General features: G+C 38.6%; 1 protein-coding gene across 10 annotated transcripts in view; it reads right to left on the bottom strand.

Moving 5' to 3' along the window:
- Nucleotides 1–243: 243 nt before the first annotated feature.
- Nucleotides 244–19,927, bottom strand: part of COP1 (COP1 E3 ubiquitin ligase) — a 290,627-nt gene continuing 270,943 nt past the window's right edge. For all 10 annotated transcript variants that reach the window (XM_049715673.1, XM_004269788.4, XM_033428138.2 and 7 more), the window contains 2 exons: nt 2,761–2,805; nt 244–587 (listed from right to left, as the gene is read on the bottom strand). In XM_049715673.1, coding sequence (XP_049571630.1) covers nt 570–587; nt 2,761–2,805 — 63 coding nt within the window. In that variant the 3' untranslated portion in view covers nt 244–569. The remainder of the gene's footprint in view (nt 588–2,760; nt 2,806–19,927) is intronic.

Raw genomic sequence — 19,927 nt, 5'->3', positions numbered from 1 at the left:
ATAAATCTGGTCAGAGAATGAAGAGAACTTCATAAAGTAACTAATCTTTCTACCTACTGTAAACATTAAATTCACAGAAAGAATCCATATACTTTATGTTGATATGCATAATTCCAAAGAGGTGGGGAAATATGGACCTTAAAAATTATTCATCAGTATATTATACTATAGTTCATGTGTGCTACTTCTTGAAAAGATAAAATTATCTCTTGCCACATTGGACAAAAAGTTTCCCAGCTCAGCTGTGGCTCAATAAACTTTTATTATTTTTTGTTATTTATTTTTATTCAAAAGAATTTGTTTCCCTATCACAAAAATTAGATAACCATACCACCAACAGCAGCAAAGTCCATAGAGTTACATGGATGGTGGAGAGTTCACTGGGTATTCCCAATGTCCCAAAGGTCATAAAGGAGGGAAAAAAAGGAAAAGAAAAAAATACTCAAAACAAATCCAAAACCCATGATGACTTTGGGGAGAGACATCACACGACAGTTTCTGTCTTCTCTTATTGTCAGCTGCAGATGTATTTCAGCCGGATCAAGTACAATTCAACTTGAGTAAACGCTTCATACCAACTCTAGCACCTAATAGGGAGAAAGAAGAATCAGTATAATAAAATAGTTTTAAAATATAGGAAGAGTTTAATCAGTCTTTATTATACTGTAAATGGAGAACCAAATCAAGTAGACTTTTCCCAACTGCTTTGGCTAAAATCAAAGAATTTGAAGGGATCAGACATTAATCCATTCTTACTTTCAATTCAATAGCTGCATGAACTCTTTCAGATTAGTTATCTCCACAGTCAACAAAGGAGCCTTCAAGATAAACTACATAAAACACAGATAAATGACCTGACTGATCCATAGCATGAATATAACATTTTGGGAATATTATGTTGGTATCTTTCCACATTCATAAGAAAAAGTTTAAGTATTGCTGTTTAGAATTTTAATCCATTTATTTCTTGCACTGATAAACATTTTATAGTGATCAAGGTATACAGGACCTAAAATCTTGTCTTTTCCTATTGTTTAATTTATTTTCTAGTCAAGCATCTGGATGTTGAGATATTTTGTTAGCTATTAGACTTAAAGTAGTACCTTATCATACAAAAAAGTTGTGCTAAAACTAAAAATAAGAAGAATTATACTTCAATAAAGATGTATAAAAATTAAATAAAATAAAGAAGAAGCAATGATCAGTTATAAAAGGAGTAGAAGAAATGGCTGAGAAAGGACATCGAACATGCGGACAATTATGAGCACTGTCAAAAAGGATTATGTTAGATGGAGACTGTAATTCTAGGTGGCAAAGAATTAAAGGAGCAACTTATCTTCTGCCGTGCTAAGGCCTGACTTATAGCTGTGCTTTCATAATGCTTTTTGTCTTTACATTTGCCAAGCAGGCTACTTTACATAAGAGGTCAATGCTGTTGAACAAAAATCTTAGATTTGTCGCTGAGACCCTATAAGTATGTATGTAGCTTTGAGCTTTCTGTAGAAACATTAGCAATCCCAATTGCCTCAAAGGCCAAACTTGTTGAAGAATACAGTACAGCTTTTTCAATACATGTCTTGCCATGAGAATAAAGAAAAACTGAGAGACTATAAAGAGCCACTTAAAACAGAGATTCCAAGACCTTCTACCATCTTGCTTGAGGCTTCCAGAACACAGCCTTGGCTCTCTAATGAGGCTTTCCAAATAGAGAAACTGGCTGCATAAAAAGAAGTATACCATGTAAATTAATTTGACTAGCTAACAGTGCAGTTCTGCTTTGAGTTTGCTCATTTCATCTCTGTAGGACAATGTGTGAGGCTTGGATTTGCTCTCTTGGTTGCTGGGTCATTCTCCGCTCTGGATGAGTGGAAGGAAGCCATGGCAAAATTAATGCTAACTGGCAGGAAAATAGATACATATTATTTAAAAAAATGCATCCTGACACTTCTGTATCAGCAGAGAATATGTGGAAAGAACTGGTACCCACAGAATAAGTGCTAATCAAACCCATGTACTAAAAACCTCCTCCAAAATGGTGTTTTGTTTAAAAGCTCACTGCTTAGCTCAGGATTTATTTATCCAATGTATTGTGCCCAAGTGCTGAATATCCAATGGTATAACTAGATAAAATTTTTATTTCCTTGAACTCCTAACTACGAAGAAAAGTATGTGGAAAACTATATATGAATTTGGGAATGAGACTGTGAGCAAAGAGACATGAAAGTTTTCAGATTACACCAATGGCATGATCACATGATCAATCAATTTTCAACGGAACACTAGAATACCTTTTCTTTCCCTAGCAACTGAGCAAAAATCTCCTTGTCATGGAAGAGAAGGAAGAGAAACGCGAGGAAGAGAAGAGTAAAATCAGAGTAAGACATTTTAAAACCTGGTGAACGTCTAAGCATCTGCTGCTGTATCTTGGATCTTGTTCCCTGAACACCCTGTGGGGCAGCTGCACTGGCGTGACAGAAGCTCAGCAGTGCTCGCCCCACCGTGAATGCTTAACAGTCTTCATCTGTTTTTCATCCTGACTGCCTTTCAATCTCTTCAGCATTCGTATAACCTCTAACAAGTACTATCATCTTCCCCATAGTTGCAAGCTACCTATTCTTTTCCCCTTCAATCAAAGCCATTTCCAAGCAGACAGAGACCCATGATTTGGCATGCTCTCTAAGGCTTAGTACAACTCTACATTTCCATGTTATAGTTATAGTCTGTTATAGCCTAAAAATGGAGATGTATAAAATAGCTTACCTTAATTGTACCCTGACTGTTAGCAGCAATCAGCACATTGGACTCCTAGAAAAGAACAAGAACTTTTAGAGTATAGAGAAGGATTTCCTGGAGGGCAGTCCAGGAGAATAATTTAATCTTCATCCTTCTTTCTTCACTTCACCCTAAGAGGCCAATACAATCTAAACTGGAAAACCAACTTTAACATGTTTTTAACTACGAATTATAAATACAAAATCCAATATTTTGAGGATTAAGTTTTAATAAAAACAATTAAGTTGGAAGCAGAGTAGGAAACTTTTAAATGTAAAGAAAAATAAAAGAGAAACAGATTGCCACTAGGAGGAAAGCCAAGAGAAACAAAGACTGAAATAAAAATAAGAATAACTTGAGAAAAACAAAGTACACAATCCTTTCCACAGAAAACTCCCCCTTCATTCACTTTCTCCCATAAGACACCAGTAATTGGCATAAATCTCTATTGCTAGCTATTTGGTATTAGAAAAACAAAATAAAACAGAATGTGAATATTCATCTGGGAGAAAGAAGGCTATCTTTCTTTTTAATTATTCTATCACTCACTATATGCATTTTTAACAACCTTGGTGATTACCTGAAATAGAATGCATGTGGTAACATATTTTTAAAAATATTCTAAGCCTTAAGAAAAAACTATCTCTGGAAGGTAGAAAGGGTAGAAAAAGAAATAGACAAGACTGAGTTTACCAGAGAGAATCCCATTGAGTAGGAAGAGCTAGGACATGCCTTCCATTGGAAACAGAGTCTAATAGGCTCTGAGCTTGGGAGTATAGACAAGTCTTTTCGCTTTTAAGAGCAGGCGGCCAGAAGGAGGTAAACAGACTCAAAACTGCCATAGAGGCCATACGGCTGATGGGAAGACCAAGCCCAAATAACAGCTTTCAAAAACAGAGAAAGTGGTCAAACTTCACTGAAGGATAGGATCTGTCTGAATACCCTACAGGTTTCATCAGAAAGTGATGAAGAGAAGACAGAACATTCTTGATCTGTATTCTGGGAAAGTTATTTCAGCCAACTTGAGTTAAACCTTAGTTTCTTTGATACAAGGCATCTGTGCTCTACAAACTTCTACATTTCTATCTTTTAACTTTCTCTTTGATTCCTAGTAGAGTTACTTTTGAAAAATGTTCACCTTGTTGCTACTGGTGAAGAGGAAATAAATAATTTCTTCTACTAACCCCCAAATTTGGGGGATCAAAATATTCCTTGAATGCAGTCAGTGGTGATAGCATCAATGGTCAGTTGTATCAAGAAGGAATAAAGACATACGTTTCTTCTGGAGGTGGGCATGGGAATTGCTGATGATGGAGTTTGGAACACACAACCCCCAAATATGGTACCGTGGCATATTGAATATTTCAAGCCAAAGGAGTTTGAGAAAATGGCAGAAGCAGGAAGGTCACTCTGACCTCCCATATCCCTCACCCTTTTCCCCTAAAACAGGTCATAAAACCCTCATGTGGGAGATGCCCCCCCTATAACCAGAGTAAAGGAGCATCCTTATCTCCAACGACAAAGGAATGCTACAAAGAATCCAAATAAACAGGCCTTGCCAAGTTTCCCCACGGCTTACTACTCCTGAGTGCAATTACCTCACACCCCTGAACCTATCACATTGCTACATGACTACCCACTCTTCACAAACACAGCAGAAAATACACAGGTCTATATCCTTGGGTCTTCTTTTCATGACATAAATTTGTAATTCTTAGTGGAAGAATGTTTGAAAAATGTGATATATTATCATACAGTATGAAAGAGTATGCTCAATACATATTAAAAAAAATCTAGTTAGATCACCACATAAGAGGGATTTGAAGTCTGTACAATTACTACACTAAACCCAAGAAGGAAGACATCTGATGACTACCCAACATAAATAAACGATGTCTTTTTATAACCCAAGGACTATTATGGCATTAAGAGGTGGCCATATTAGGTGCTACCAGAGTTAACTCTAAACACCTTTTCCTGTGGAGACAGATAAATATCTCATTTACAAATAAGCCAATGCAGAAAGTGATTGCCCAGTTGGAATCGTCTTTTAGGACTAACATATAGGTGACAGAGTGTCCAAGGAAATTTTAGAAACACTCAAAACTATTCAAATTAACAAACAATGAAAGAAAAATAATAGCTTCACTTCTCAGTATGCCCCTCCCTCCAAAGACCATGAACTTATTAAAAAGGGATTTAGGATTAAACTGTCTTTCAGATAGTTAGATATCAGCTTAAGATAAATGAATTTTTACATGCAACAGAAAAACAAAACCAGGTATTTTACTTTAGCATAGAGGTACAGAAGTGATATGTACAAGGTTATCACTGTAGGTTTTGAGTAATTCTTGTTTGCATTTTGCATGACTAGTAATTCTTAGCTGTAGCTGTACCCTGCCAGAGCCCTAATGTAAGTTCTGGTTGAATAGGTTGCTTTTACTTGCGAAATAAAATTAAAATGCCAGCCAGTAATTCTCATTATTTTCTCCCTCTTTCTTGGAAACAGGCAGTTTTGCTGCAAAGCCCTCCTCAAGGTTAAGATAATAATGCAACTACTATTTTCTTCTTAAGATAAAGAGATTAAGAAAAGACAATGGAAAAATTAGCAGCAAGTTTTTTATAAAAGCAGAAGACACATACATAAACATATACCAACTTGCTTATAAAGTTAGAGATACATGTTCACTGATACTAAAACAAAACTAGCATCCACTGGAACAGTTTCCTCTTTGCCAGCTTGCCTACAAAAGTGCCATTATAGCTACTACATTAAAATCCCGAGCAAGTTGAGAATTAACAATTATTCACTTAGTTTGCAATTGGAGGATTTATTCCTAGAGATAATTGATTTTAAATGTGAAGCAATTTCACTAGATATATGAATATGTAATTAAAAACACTTCTATTTCTGGCTGTGATAGAATAAATGGAATGGATTTGCTCTCCTACTTTAAGCAACTAGAAAACTGAACAAAATACATAAGACACGACTGGACAACAGGCAGTACTGGACTGTGATCACTACAAGAGGAGAAACACAACAGGTCAGTCCTATAATCCCCCTGGCTTTCTGCTTGGAGGCAGTTTCTGGAACACATAGCAAGGGAAGGGGAATCCAAATAGAGCACAGAGGAATCTGAGCAGACCATAGCAGACTAAGTTGAGGAGACAGAGGTATAAGCACAGAGTATCTGTAGGGCAGCTGGAATTTGTAGGGCAAAGTACCACAGAAGAGAAAGCTACTTAAAAGTAGAGTTCCAGGAATCTGTACTGGGGTCCCCTTGATTGTACTCAGAATAAACAACTGTGTGTTCATAGGGTGAAACTACACAAGACCAGGCAAATAACAATGAACAGGGAAAGTACAACTACTGAGAACCTACAACATTATCAAATGCCAGAGTTCACACAGGGTTAGGAGATGTTTGAGTTCTGACCAACCAGAGTGAAGAGAACATTCAGTGCCCTCAATGAACATTCAGGGCATTTAGCAGAGTCCCCAGAAGGGTCATGCCTTATCAGTAGGGCTAAACTAGCCTTAAGGCAAATGTTTCTCTAGACCAGGGATCAGCAAACTGATCCTGTGGACCAAATCCAGCCCACTGCCTGTATTTTATATTTCAGTTTTAGTAGAACCCAGCCATGGTCATTAGTTTACAGTTGGCCCTCTGGTTCCACATCTGCAGATTTAGCCAACGGTGGATCAAAAATATTTTGAAAAAAAAAATCTAGACAGTTCCAAAATGCAAGACTTGAATTTGCTATTTGCTGGCAACTATTTACATTTCATTTACAACTATTTACATAGCATTTACGTTCTATTAGGTATTATAAATAATTCAGAGATGACTTAAAGTATACAGGAGGATGTGCTAGATTATATGTAAATACTATGCCATTTTATATAAAAGACTTGACCATCCACAGATTTTGGTATCTGTCAGGGGTCCTTAAACCAATTCCTGTGCATATCAAGGACTGAGGGTATATATTGTCTATAGCTGCTCTTGCACTACAGTAGCAGAACTGAGGAACTGCAACAAAGACCATATGGCCTGCAAAGTGTAAAATATTTGCAATATTTAATTGCAAGGACTAAAATATTAGTCCTTTAAGAAAAAGTTTTGCTAATTGCTACTTTAGAGTCATCCTAATAAAGAGTGTCAAAAGAATCAAGTTTATCTCCAAAAACTTAACTTTCTGTCAAAACAAACTTCAATACTCTTAAAAAAATTCAACAAAATCTAGACATTCAACAATAAAGCATTCACAATGTGTAGCATTCAAGCGGCAACAAGCATGACCTATAACGAGGAAAAATTCAATGAACAGAAACAGATCTAGAAACGACAAAGACTATAAAAGTAGCAAATGAGGACTTTTAAAGCAAGTATAATTATATTCCAATATTTAAAAGGAAACAATGAACTTAATGAGAAGAGAAATGGAAGACAGAAGTATAAAAACCAAATGGAATTTCTCCACCTGAAAAGTACAGTATCTGAAATGAAAAATTAATTGGATGGGCATAACAATAGTTAAAACAGTGAAGAATAAAACACCAATAAATGTGACAACACAGAAAAAACAAAATCCCAACTGAAGCAGAGGGAAAAAAAGGCTGGGAAGAAAGAAAGAAAAAAAAGATTAGTATTTGAGTGAACAGTAGGACAATATACAATCTGGTAAATGTGTAATTGGAATCCCAAACAAAGAAGAAGGGGCAGAAAAGGTATATGAAGATACAAGACTAAAAATTTTCCAAATTTGAAAACTGTAAACCCACAATCTAAGAAGCTCAATATTCCAGTGGGAAAAAAGCACAGCACCACGTTAAGACATCACATCATAAACTACTACAAATGAGTGAAAAAGAGAAAATCTTGAAAACTGCCAGAGAAAAAAAGGACACATTATGTAGGGAGATTAGAAGGGGGAGCTCCCACATCCTATGATGATGATAGCAGAGCCCAGCAGGAAAAAGAAAGACTCCCTTTTTTGCCTGGCAAGAGCTCAGCCAATGAGAGACCGTCACAACTCAGCTAAGAAAAAGTCATGGACTCTTTGTTTACTATAGCTCCCCCAACTTCCTCTACCCTTCTATAAAAGAGTTCTCTTCTCCGTTTTTGCTGGGAACTTGCATGTGCCTTGCCATGACTGTAGACCCTGAATTGCAATTCTGTGATCCTGCATAAACCCACTTTTGCTGGAGAAATAACTGACGGTCTATTTGTTTCAGGTCAACATTTCAGTGGCCCATATGGGGATCCAGACAAGACCCCCGCAACAACTCCAAGGCGGGTGAGCAAATAGGTACAGTACCCACACTGAACCCATTGTCACTAACTGCTTTTCTTGCAGACCTTGGGGTTTGAGGGTAAGTTTTTCTCTTGGATTTGAGCTTGCACCCTCTTTGTGGTTTTGAAGCTCACAAGATTTTATTCAGGATATATTGTAAGGCTTTGTCCTTTCTGCTTAAGTGCCTGTTCTGTAGGTAAGTACTCATTTGGCACTTTGGGCTGATTATTGAAATCATGCTGTCCTGGCAAAAACTGCGAGCCTTCAGTCTGTTCCTTTTGGAACAGGGGGTGTTTCATTGGAACTGTGCCAGTTAAGCCTTTGGCCTGACTCCTTCAGGATTGGGCTGCTCTAGTGGAACTGTGCTATTAAGCTTTCAGCCTGCCTCCTTCAGAATTAGGCTGTTTCATTAGAGCTGTGCAGTCTTCAGCCTGGCTCCTTCTGTACCAGACTGCTCCCTTAGGACTGGCTGGTATCATGTCTGCAGGCTGTTTGAGCTGTTTGAAAATTATTCTTTTATTCTAGAGAAAAACTTGGATCCCAGTTACCTAAATATTTTGAGGGTGTCCCCTGCCCTGAGGGGACTCTGGCCAATTTTATATTTAAAAACCAAGGTCCTTCTTCAAGCTTTTTTTTTTTTTTTTTGGTGGTATGCGGGCCTCTCATTGCTGCGGCCTCTCCCGTTGCGGAGCACAGGCTCCGGATGCGCAGGCCTAGCGGCCATGGCCCACGGGCCCAGCCACTCCGCGGCAATGTGGGATCCTCCCGAACCAGGGCATGAACCCATGTCCCCTGCATCAGCAGGCGGACTCTCAACCACTGCGCCACCAGGGAAGCCCTTCATGCACATTTTTAACTAAATGGACCAACCTAACCAAAGACAATTTAGAACATCAATGGCCATTATAGGGAACTTTTGAAATCCCTAAATTTACTTTTATAAAAACCAAATGAGGGACTTCCCTGGTGGCACAGTGGTTAAGAATCTGCCTGCCAATGCAGGCAACACAGGTTTGAGCCCTGCTCTGGGAAGATCCCACATGCTGCAGAGCAACTAAGCCCGTGCACCACAACTACTGAGTCTGTGCTCTAAAGCCCACGAGCCACAACTACTGAGCCCGTGTGCCACAACTACTAAGCCTGCGCTCTACAGCCTGTGAGCCACAACTACTGAGCCCACATGCCACAACTACTATGACTGCGCTCTAGAGCCCGTGAGCCACAACTGCTGAAGCCCGCGCACCTAGAGCCGGTGCTCCTCAACAAGAGAAGCCCACGCACCACAACATAGAGTAGCTCCTGCTCACTGCAACTAGAGAAAGCCCACGTACAGCAACGAAGACCCAACACAGTCATAACTAACTAACTAACTAACTAAATAAATATATTTATTTATTTAAAAAACCCCAAAAAACAAATGACTCTGACATCTTTTATTTGTTCCATTTCTGATGGTACTAGAGCTGACCCTGGAAACACTGATCATCTATCACTACTGAATCAGCTAACACCCTCCTTATGGGCAAAATCTCTAACTAATATTGGCAAAATTCACAGCGCACCTCCCATCAAGATTCAAACAGATTCCTCAAAACCTCTCCTCCAAATTAACCAATATCTTTTAAGTAAAGAAGCTCTTCAAGGCATAAAATCCCTGATAGATTACAAGGCTCAAGGTCTCATTATCCCTTGTACTAGTTTCTGTAATACTCCCATTTTACTGGTGAGAAAACCTAAGGGCAGAGGGTGGGGTTTTGTCTAGGACTTTTGAGTGATAAACAATGTTGTTATCCCTCCATGCTCTGTTGTTCCTAACTCTCGTATGTTACTAACATCCATTCCCACTGGAAGCAAATTCTTTACTGTAACAGATTTATATAATGCATTCTTTAGTATTCCAGCTGAAGCTAGCCAATACCATTTTGCCTTTACTTGTGAAGAAAAACAACTCACCTGGGCAGTAATGCTTGCTCAAGGTTTTACTGAATGTCCTTACTTCTCACAAATCCTGGAGGCTGCTCTGCATGATATAAAGTTCCCTAGAGGTTCTACTTTGTTGCAATATATGGATGATTTGCTTCTTTACTCTTCTTCTCAAGCCTCCTCACAAGATAGCATCCACTTGCAAAAGCTTTTAGCATAAAAGGGACATAAGGCTGCCAAGGAAAAATTGCAGTTTGCCCAGATGAAGACTCAATATTTAGGGTATCTAATATTAGAACAAGGGCTACACCTAGATCCAGAAGGTTTCACGGTGTCCTAAGTTTATCAAAACCCCAAACTCAGTCTAGTTGGTTACTGCCAAAGCTGGATTTCAAATTTCTCTCTTATGGCCAAACTTCTATATGTTTTACTTGACAACAGCAACAACCCTGAACCAATTTTATGGGAAAAACTGGATGACATAGCCTTTAAGGCCTTAAAGGAGAGTTTGATGAACCTACCTACCCTTGGGCATCCCAATTACCAGATTCCCTTTTTCCTTTTTGTTTGTGAAAAGGAAGGAAATGGGGCTTCCCTGGTGGCACAGTGGTTAAGAATCCACCTGCCAATGCAGGGGACACGGGTTCGAGCCCTGGTCCGGGAAGATTCCCACATGCCGCGGAACAACTAAGCCCGTGCACCACAACTACTGAGCCTGTGCTCTAGAGACTCCGAGTCACAACTACTGAGCCTGAGTGCCACAACTACTGAAGCCTGCACGCCAAGAGCCCGTGCTCCACAGCAAGAGGAGCCACCGCAATGAGAAGCCCGCGCAAAGAAGCCGCGCATTCTTTTTGTTGCAACGAAGAGCAGCCCCACTCGCTGCAACTAAAGAAAGCCTGCACGCAGCAACGAAGACCCAACGTAGCCAAAAATAAATAGAATAATTTTTTTTAAAAAAAAAGGAAATGTCCTTGGGGTATTCACCCCATAACACAGGGACCACCACCAACCCAGAGGGTATTATAGGCAGCAACTGGACCCTGTGGAATGGGGATAACTTCTTTGCCTTATAGCCATTACGGCCACCAAAAAAATCATTGTGGGATCCCGTTTAATGAGGTATGCTGTCTTTAAAGGAACCAAGAGCAGTGAAACCCCTGTCATGGTCCAAAGGGACATTTCTACAAATGATAACTTAGAAAAACTGGCTAGAGAAGCCCAACAATTGACCTCAGAAAAGGAAAAATAAGATTGGAAATTAAAGTTATTAGTTTAATAAAAAGAGAAACCTCTGGTTTGGACCAGGTAACAATCCAGTCCTATTGGAGACTCTAAAATTCCCACTCCAGACCACTGTACATGCATTAAACTATTGGTTTATTGATAAAATAATAGCATTCATTAATCAATATTGGTGGGGAAAACATTAAAAAGGCTGCAAAAAGTGCCTAACTCACTTGTCCCACTTGTCTAAAATACAACACAGGGTAGCCTGTTCATACTGCTCCCACACATTTCAGACTACCTAATGGACCATTCAAGGTCTGGCAAGTGGATTTCATACAACTTTCTTTGTCTTGTGGAAATAAATATATTTTAGTCATGGTCTGTATTTTTTCACACTGGACTGAAGCCTTTTCTTACAGACAGGCTACTGCCTCTTTTGTGGCTAAAGTGCTCTTGGAAAAGATTATCCCTACCTGGGGAACTCCTCTTGAACTTCATAATGATCAAGGAGCCCATTATACTGGTTAGGTATTTCAACAAGTCTGCACTGCTTGGCTGGTTTGACAACACTTTCACTGCACTTACCACTGTTAATCCTCTGGTTTAGTCGAATGCACTAATGGCATTACTAAGACTAAACTGGAAAAATTCATAAAGGCCCTCCAAATTCCTTAGCCAAAAGCACTGTCATTGGTCTTTCTAAATCTTAGATCCACTCCCTTTTGGAACTCAAAAACTCTCACCCTTTGAGATAGTCATAGGATGCTCAATGCCCTTGGCTCCTGCTTCTTTACCCAAAACTGATAAAAGGAAAGATACTCAATTGTTTCTATTAAAACTAACCATGTTTTAGTACAGCAGTCTTTTCACAATGTGCTCCCAGAAGATGAAGGCCTTAAGCATCACACTTTGCAACACAGAGATTTCATCTGTTGGAAAAGATACCTCCCAGAAAGACGCTCTTCAACCTTGCTGGAAAGTCCCCTATCAGGTACTACTAAACAACCCTTGTGCTGCCAAACCCCAGGGAATAGACTCTTGATTCACGTGACACAACAACAAAAATGTACCAAACCCTAACTGGACCTGTATATCATCTGGTGACCTGAAAGTAAAGATTTCCCAGAACTGAAGCAGATGATATCTGATGAAACAGCTTTCCCAAGATATCTGGACCAGGCCTGTTGGAAATTTGCCTGCACAACCTTTGATGATGACATAAAACTTCAGATGATCTCCAATGTCTATGATCTTGATAGCATATGGTCTTTTCTTTTCTTTTTTTATTTTTTTTTTGGTGGTACACGGGCCTCTCACTGCTGTGGCCTCTCCTGTTGCGGAGCACAGGCTCCGGACGCGCAGGCTCGGTGGCCATAGTTCACGGGCCCAGCCGCTCCGCAGCATCTGGGATCTTCCCGGAAAGGGGCACGAACCCGTGTCCCCTGCATTGGCAGGCAGACTCTCAACCACTGCGCCACCAGGGAAGCCCTGGTCTTTCCTTTTTTTTCATTAAATTATTATATAATTTAGACAGTAAGTATGGTCTATTTTTGCTTCTTTCCATTAGAATACATTTGATCACAATTTTTTCTTTATACAGCAGGTTCCGAATAGTCATCAGTTTTATACACACCAGTGTATACATGTCAATCCCAATCGCCCAATTCATCACCCCCTCAACCACAGCCCCCCCACGGCTTTCCCCCCTTGGTGTCCATACGTTTGTTCTCTACATCTGTGTCTTAATTTCTGCCCAGAAAACCGGTTCATCTGTACCATTTTTCTAGGTTCCATATACATGCGTTAATATACGATATTTGTTTTTCTCGTTCTTACTTCACTCTGTATGACAGTCTCTAGATCCATCCACGTCTCAACAAATGACCCAGTTTCGTTCCTTTTTATGGCTGAGTAATATTCCATTGCATATATGTACCACATCTTCTTTATCCATTCATCTGTCGACGGGCATTTAGGTTGCTTCCATGACCTGGCTATTGTAAATAGTGCTGCAATGAACATTGGGGTGCATGTGTCTTTTTGAATTGTGGTTTTCTCTGGATATATGCCCAGTAGTGGGATTGCTAGATCATATGGTAATTCTATTCTTAGTTCCTTAAGGAAAATCCATACTGTTCTCCACAGTGGCTGTATCAGTTTAGATTCCCACCAACAGTGAAAGATGGTTCCCTTTTCTCCACATCCTCTCCAGCACTTGTTGTTTGTAGCTTTTCTGATGAAGCCCATTCTAACTGGTGCGAAGTGATACCTCACTGTAGTTTTGATTTGCATTTCTATAATAATTAGTGATGTTCAGCAGCTTTTCATGTGCTTCTTGGCCATCTGTATGTTTTCTTTGGAAAAATGTCTATTTAGGTCTTCTGCCCATTTTTGGATTGGGTTGTTTGTTTTTTTAATATTGAGCTGCATGAGCTGTTTATATATTTTGGAGATTAATCCTTTGTCCATTGATTCATTTGCAAATATCTTCTCCGATTCTGAGGGTTGTCTTTTCATCTTGTTTATGGTTTCCTTTGCTGTGCAAAAGCTTTTAAGTTTCATTAGGTCCCATTTGTTTATTTTTGGTTTTATTTCCATTACTCTAGGAGGTGGATCAAAAAAGATCTTGCTGTGATTTATGTCAAAGAGTGTTCTTCCTATGTTTTCCTCTAAGAGTTTTATAGTGTCAGGTCTTACATTTAGTTCTCTAATCCATTTTGACTTTATTTTCGTGTATGGTGTTAGGGAGTGTTCTAATTTCATTCTTTTACAGTAGCTGTCCAGTTTTCCCAGCACCACTTATTGAAGAGACTGTCTTTTCTCCATTGTATATCCTTGCCTCCTTTGTCATAGATTAGTTGACCATAGGTGCGTACGTTTACCTCTGGGCTTTCTATCTTGTTCCATTGATCTATGTTTCTGTTTTTGTGCCAGTACCATATTGTCTTGATTACTGTAGCTTTGTAGTATAGTCTAAAGTCAGGGAGTCTGATTCCTCCAGCTCCGTTTTTTTCCCTCAAGACTGCTTTGGCTGTTTGGGGTCTTTTGTATCTCCATACAAATTTTAAGATTTTTTTGTCCTAATTCATGTAAAAAATGCCACTGGTAATTTGACAGGGATTGCACTGAATCTGTAGATTGCTTTGGGTAGTATAGTCATTTTCACACTATTGATTCTTCCAATCCAAGGACGTGGTATATCTCTCCACCTGTTGGTATCATCTTTAATTTCTTTCATCAGTGTCTTATAGTTTTCTGCATACAGGTCTTTTGTCTCCCTAGGTAGGCTTATTCCTAGGTATTTTATTCTTTTTGTTGCAATGTTAAATGGGAGTGTTTCCTTAATTTCTCTTTCAGATATTTCATCATTAGTGTATAGGAATGCAAGAGATTTCTGTGAATTAACTTTGTATCCTGCAACTTTACCAAATTCATTGATTAGCTCTACTAGTTTTCTGGTGGCATCTTTAGCATTCTAGGTGTAAGGTTATTTGAGATTTTTCTTGTTTCTTGAGGTAGGCTTGTATAGCTATAAACTTCCCTCTTAGAACTGCTTTTGCTGCATCTCATAGGTTTTGGATCATCGTGTTTTCATTGTCATTTGTCTCTAGGTATTTTTTGATTTCCTCTTGATTTCTTCAGTGATCTCTTGGTTATTTAGTAACGTAGGGTTTAGCCTCCATGTGTTTGTGTTTTTTCCCCTGTAACTGATTTCTAATCTTATAGAGTTGTGGTCAGAAAAGATGCTTGATATGATTTCAATTTTCTTAAATTTACTGAGGCTTGATTTGTGACCCAGGATGTGATCTATCCTGGAGAATGTTCTGTGCGCACTTGAGAAGAAAGTGTAATCTGCTGGTTTTGGATGAAATGTCCTATAAATATCAATTAAATCTATCTGGTCTATTGTGTCATTTAAAGCTTCTCTTTCCTTATTTATTTTCACTTTGGATGATCTGTCCATTGGTGTAAGTGGGGTCTTACTGTTGATTTCCTCTTTTACAGCTGTTAGCAGTTGCCTTATGTATTGAGGTGCTCCTATGTTGGGTGCATATATATTTATAATTGTTATATCTTTTTTTGGATTGATCCCTTAATCATTATGTAGTGTCCGTCCTTGTCTTTTGTAACATTCTTTTTTTTTAAAGTCTATTTTATGTGATATGAGTATTGCTACTCCAGCTTTCTTTTGATTTCCATTTGCATGGAATATCTTTTTCCATCCCCTCGCTTTCAGTCTGTATGTGTCCCTAGGTCTGAAGTGGGTCTCTTGTAGACAGCATATATATGGGTCTTGTTTTTGTATCCATTCAGCAAGCCTGTGTCTTTTCACTGGAGCATTTAATCCATTCACGTTTAAGGTAATTATCGATATGTATGTTCCTCTATTTTCTTAATTGTTTTGGGTTTGTTTTTATAGATCCTTTTCTTCTCTTGTGTTTCGCACTTAGAGAAGTTCCTTTAGCATTTGTTGTGGAGCTGGTTTGGTGGTGCTGAATTCTCTTAGCTTTTGCTTGTCTGTAAAGCTTTTGATTTCTTCATCAAATCTGAATGAGATCCTTGCCCGGTAGAGTAATCTTGGTTATAGGTTCTTCCCTTTCATCACTTTAAGTATATCATGCCACTCCTTTCTGGCTTGTAGAGTTTCTGCTGAGAAATCAGCTGTTAACCTTATGGGAGTTCCCTTGTATGTTATTTGTCATTTTTCCCTTGCTACTTTCAATAATTTTTCTTTGTCTTTAATTTTTGCCAATTTGATTACTATGTGTCTCGGCAAGTTTCTCCTTGGGTTTATCCTGTACGGCACTTGCTGCGCTTCCTGGACTTGGGTGGCTATTTCCTTTCCCATGTTAGTGAAGTTTTCGACTATAATCTCTTCAAATATTTTCTCGGGTACTTTCTCTCTCTCTTCTCCTTCTGGGACCCCTACAATGTGAATGTTGTTGCATTCAATGTTGTCCCAGAGGTCTCTTAGGCTGTCTTCATTTCTTTTCATTCTTTTTTCTTTATTCTGTTCTGTGGCAGTGAATTCCACTATTCTGTTTTCCAGGTCACTTATCTGTTCTTCTGCCTCAGTTATTCTGCTATTGATTCCTTCTATTGTAGTTTTCATTTCAGTTATTGTATTGTTCATCTCTGTTTGTTTGTTCTTTAATTCTTCTAGGTCTTTGTTAAACATTGCTTGTATCTTCCCTATCTTTGCCTCCATTCTTTTTCCGAGGTCCTGGATTATCTTCACTATCATTATTCTGAATTCTTTTTCTGGAAGGTTGCCTATCTCCACTTCAGTTAGTTGTTCTTCTGGGGTTTTATCTTGTTCTTTCATCTGGTACATAGCCCTCTGCCTTTTCATCTTGTCTATGTTTCTGTGAATGTGGTTTTTGTTCCACAGGCTGCAGGATTGTAGTCCTTCTTGCTTCTGCTGTCTGTCCTCTGGTGGATAAGGCTATCTAAGAGGCTTGTGCACGTTTCCTGATGGGAGCGACTGGTCAGCATATGGTCTTTACATAAAAAGTGCCTAAGAGGTCTCCCTCCTATCTCTCCTTGTTACTCAAATGTGACCTCAATAGATTTACAGTCTCTGCACTTTCCCTCTGTGTGAGACACTACAACCAGGAAAAGTCTTTCCCGGTGTCGAGGGGAAAAAACTACTGAAACTGGAAAACCTCATTCATGTTCAGCAATGCTTTCACAGAAAGGTCTTGATCAAAAGGGGGAAATGTAAAAGACTTAAATAGAAACCTCAATTAAAATAGAGTTGGAAGACCAGAAGGGGCAGCTCTCACACCCTATGACGAGAGCAGAGCCCAAGAGGAAGAAGAAAGACTCTTTCTTCTTGCCTGCCAAGAGTTCAGCCAATGAGAGACAGTCACAACTCAGCCAATAAAAGGACAAAGACTCTTTGTTTACTATAGCCCTCACAACTTCCTTTTCCCCTCTATAAAAGAGTTCTCTCCATTTTGCTGGGGACTTGCACTTGACTCACCATAGCTGCAAACTCTGAATTGCAATTCTTTGATGATCCTGCATAAACCCATTTTTACTAGAGAAGTAACTGGCAATCTGTTTTAGGTCAACAATTACATACAGAGGAACAAGATCACAAATTTGTCATCAGAAGCAATGCAAGCCAATATGATATATCTTTTTAACATGATGAAAGAAAACACCTGTCAACCCAGAAATATTATTTAAAAGTAAAGATATTTTGAGACAAACTAAAGCTGAAATAGCAGCAGATATGCACTGTAAGAACTGTTAAAGGAAGTTCTTATAACACATGAAAACTCATATTTAAACAAAATGATGAAGAGTGCTTGAAATGATCAATATGTGGGTAAATATAAAAGATGTTTGCTTATTTATTTTTTAGTTTTCTTAACAGATAATTGCATGTTTAAAGCATAAATAACAATGCATTATGTTATGTTATAATAAACAGAAGTAACATATAGGACAGCAAAAGTACACATGATAGAAGGGGAAAATAGATGTATATTGGAAGGTTCTTCCATAATATAAAGTGGTATAATCTGATGACAGACTATGATAAGTTAAACATGAATATTATAAACCTTAGAGAATCCACTAGAAAAGTAAAAGAAACAGTACAGCTAATAAGCTATTAAAGGCGATAAAATGAATTATAAATACTCAATTAAAAAAAAGGAAATGAGGAATACGGGGACAAAGAACAGATAGGACAAATAGACAACAAATAGCAAGATGGCAGACAAATACCCAACAAGTAAGTGTAGATGGTCTAAATACTACAATTAAAAGGCAGAGATGATAAGACTTGATAAAAGAGCAAGAGCAACTCTACACTGTCTATAAGAAACACACTTTAAATTAAAAAAAAAGATATTTTTAAAACGAGAAGAAGATATACCATGCAAACATTAATTGTAAGAAAGCTGTGATGGCTCTACTAATATCTGAAAGAGTAGACTTCTGCCCTAAATAGACATTTTTCCAAAGAAGATATACAGACTGCCAACAAACACATGAAAGGATGCTCAACATCGCTAATCATTAGAGGAATGCAAATCAAAACTACAATGAGGTATCACCTCACAGCAGTCATAAGGGCCATCATCAAAAAATCTACAAACGATAATTGCTGGAGAGGGTGTGGAGAAAAGGGAACCCTCTGGCACTGTTGTTGGGAATGTAAATTGATACAGCCACTATGGACAACAGTATGGAGGTTCCTTAAAAAACTAAAATTAGAACTACCATACCACCCAGCAATCCCACTACTGGGCATATACCCAGAGAAAACCATAATTCAAAGAGTCATGTACCACAATGTTCACTGCAGCTCTATTTACAACTGCCAGGACATTGAAGCAACATAAGTGTCCATCGACAGATGAATGAATTAAGAAGATGTGGCACATATATACAATGGAATACTATTCAGCCATAAAAAGAAACGAAACTGAGTTATTTGTAGTGAGGTGGATGGACCTAGAGTCTGTAATACAGAGTGAAGTAAGTCAGAAAGAGAAAAACAAATACCATATGCTAACACATATATATGGAATCTAAAAAAAGGAAAAAATGGTTCTAGAGAACCTAGGGTCAGGACAGGAATAAAGATGCAGACATAGAGAATGGACTTGAGGACACAGAGAGGAGGAAGGGTAAGCTGGGACAAAGTGAGAGAGTGGCATGGACATATATACACTACCAAATGTAAAGGTAGCTAGCGGGAAGCAGCTGCATAGCACAGGGAGATCAGCTCGGTGCTTTGTGACCACCTAGAAGGGTGGGATAGGGAGGATGGGAGGGAGACGCAAGAGGGGAGAGATATGGGGATATATGTATATGTATAGCTGATTCACTTTGTTATAAAGCAGAAACTAACACACCACTGTAAAGCAATTATACGCCAATAAAAATTTTTGTTTTTGTTTTCTTTCTGCGGTACACGGGCCTCTCACTGTTGTGGCCTCTCCCGTTGCGGAGCACAGGCTCTGGACGCGCAGGCTCAGCGGCCATGGCTCACGGGCCCAGCCGCTCTGCGGCATGTGGGTTCTTCCCGGACTGGGGCACGAACCCATGTCCCCTGCATCAGCAGGCGGACTCTCAACCACTGTGCCACCAGGGAAGCCCCCCAATAAAAATTTTTAAAAATAATAAATGAACTAGTACTTGATAAATAAAATAAAAGTAAAAAAAGAAAAAGAAAAAGTAGACTTCTGGGAATTCTCTGGCAGTCCAGTGGTTAGGACTTGGAGCATTCACTGCTGTGGCCCACCTTCAATCCCTGGTTGGGGAACTAAGATCTCACAGGCTTTTTTGTGGTGAAGCCAAAAAAAAAAAAGAAAGAAGAAAAAAGAAAAGGTAGATGTCAGGACAAGGAACATAACCAGGAATAAGAGTATTTTATAATTAAATAAGGGTCAATTCTTAAAAAAATCCTAAATGCATATGTATATATGTAAAACAGAGCTTCAAGATACACAAAGCAAAAACTGACAGAACTGAATTGGAACAGATAACTCCACACTTGTGTTTGCAGATTTCAACACTCTTCTGTCAATAGTTCAAAGAATAAGTAGAGAGAAAGTCAGAAAAGATATAAAAGATGAAAAACAGTATCGGAAACAAATTGAACAAATTAATATTTACATAAAATCTTAAATGGCAAAAATATGCATTCTTTTCAAGTGCCTGTAAACTATTTACCAAG

This window comes from Orcinus orca, chromosome 1 (genome assembly GCF_937001465.1).
Source record: "Orcinus orca chromosome 1, mOrcOrc1.1, whole genome shotgun sequence".
Lineage (NCBI taxonomy): Eukaryota > Metazoa > Chordata > Mammalia > Artiodactyla > Delphinidae > Orcinus > Orcinus orca.
The sequence above is the reverse complement of the archived record's forward strand: the minus strand, read 5'-3'. Positions and strand labels throughout refer to the sequence as shown.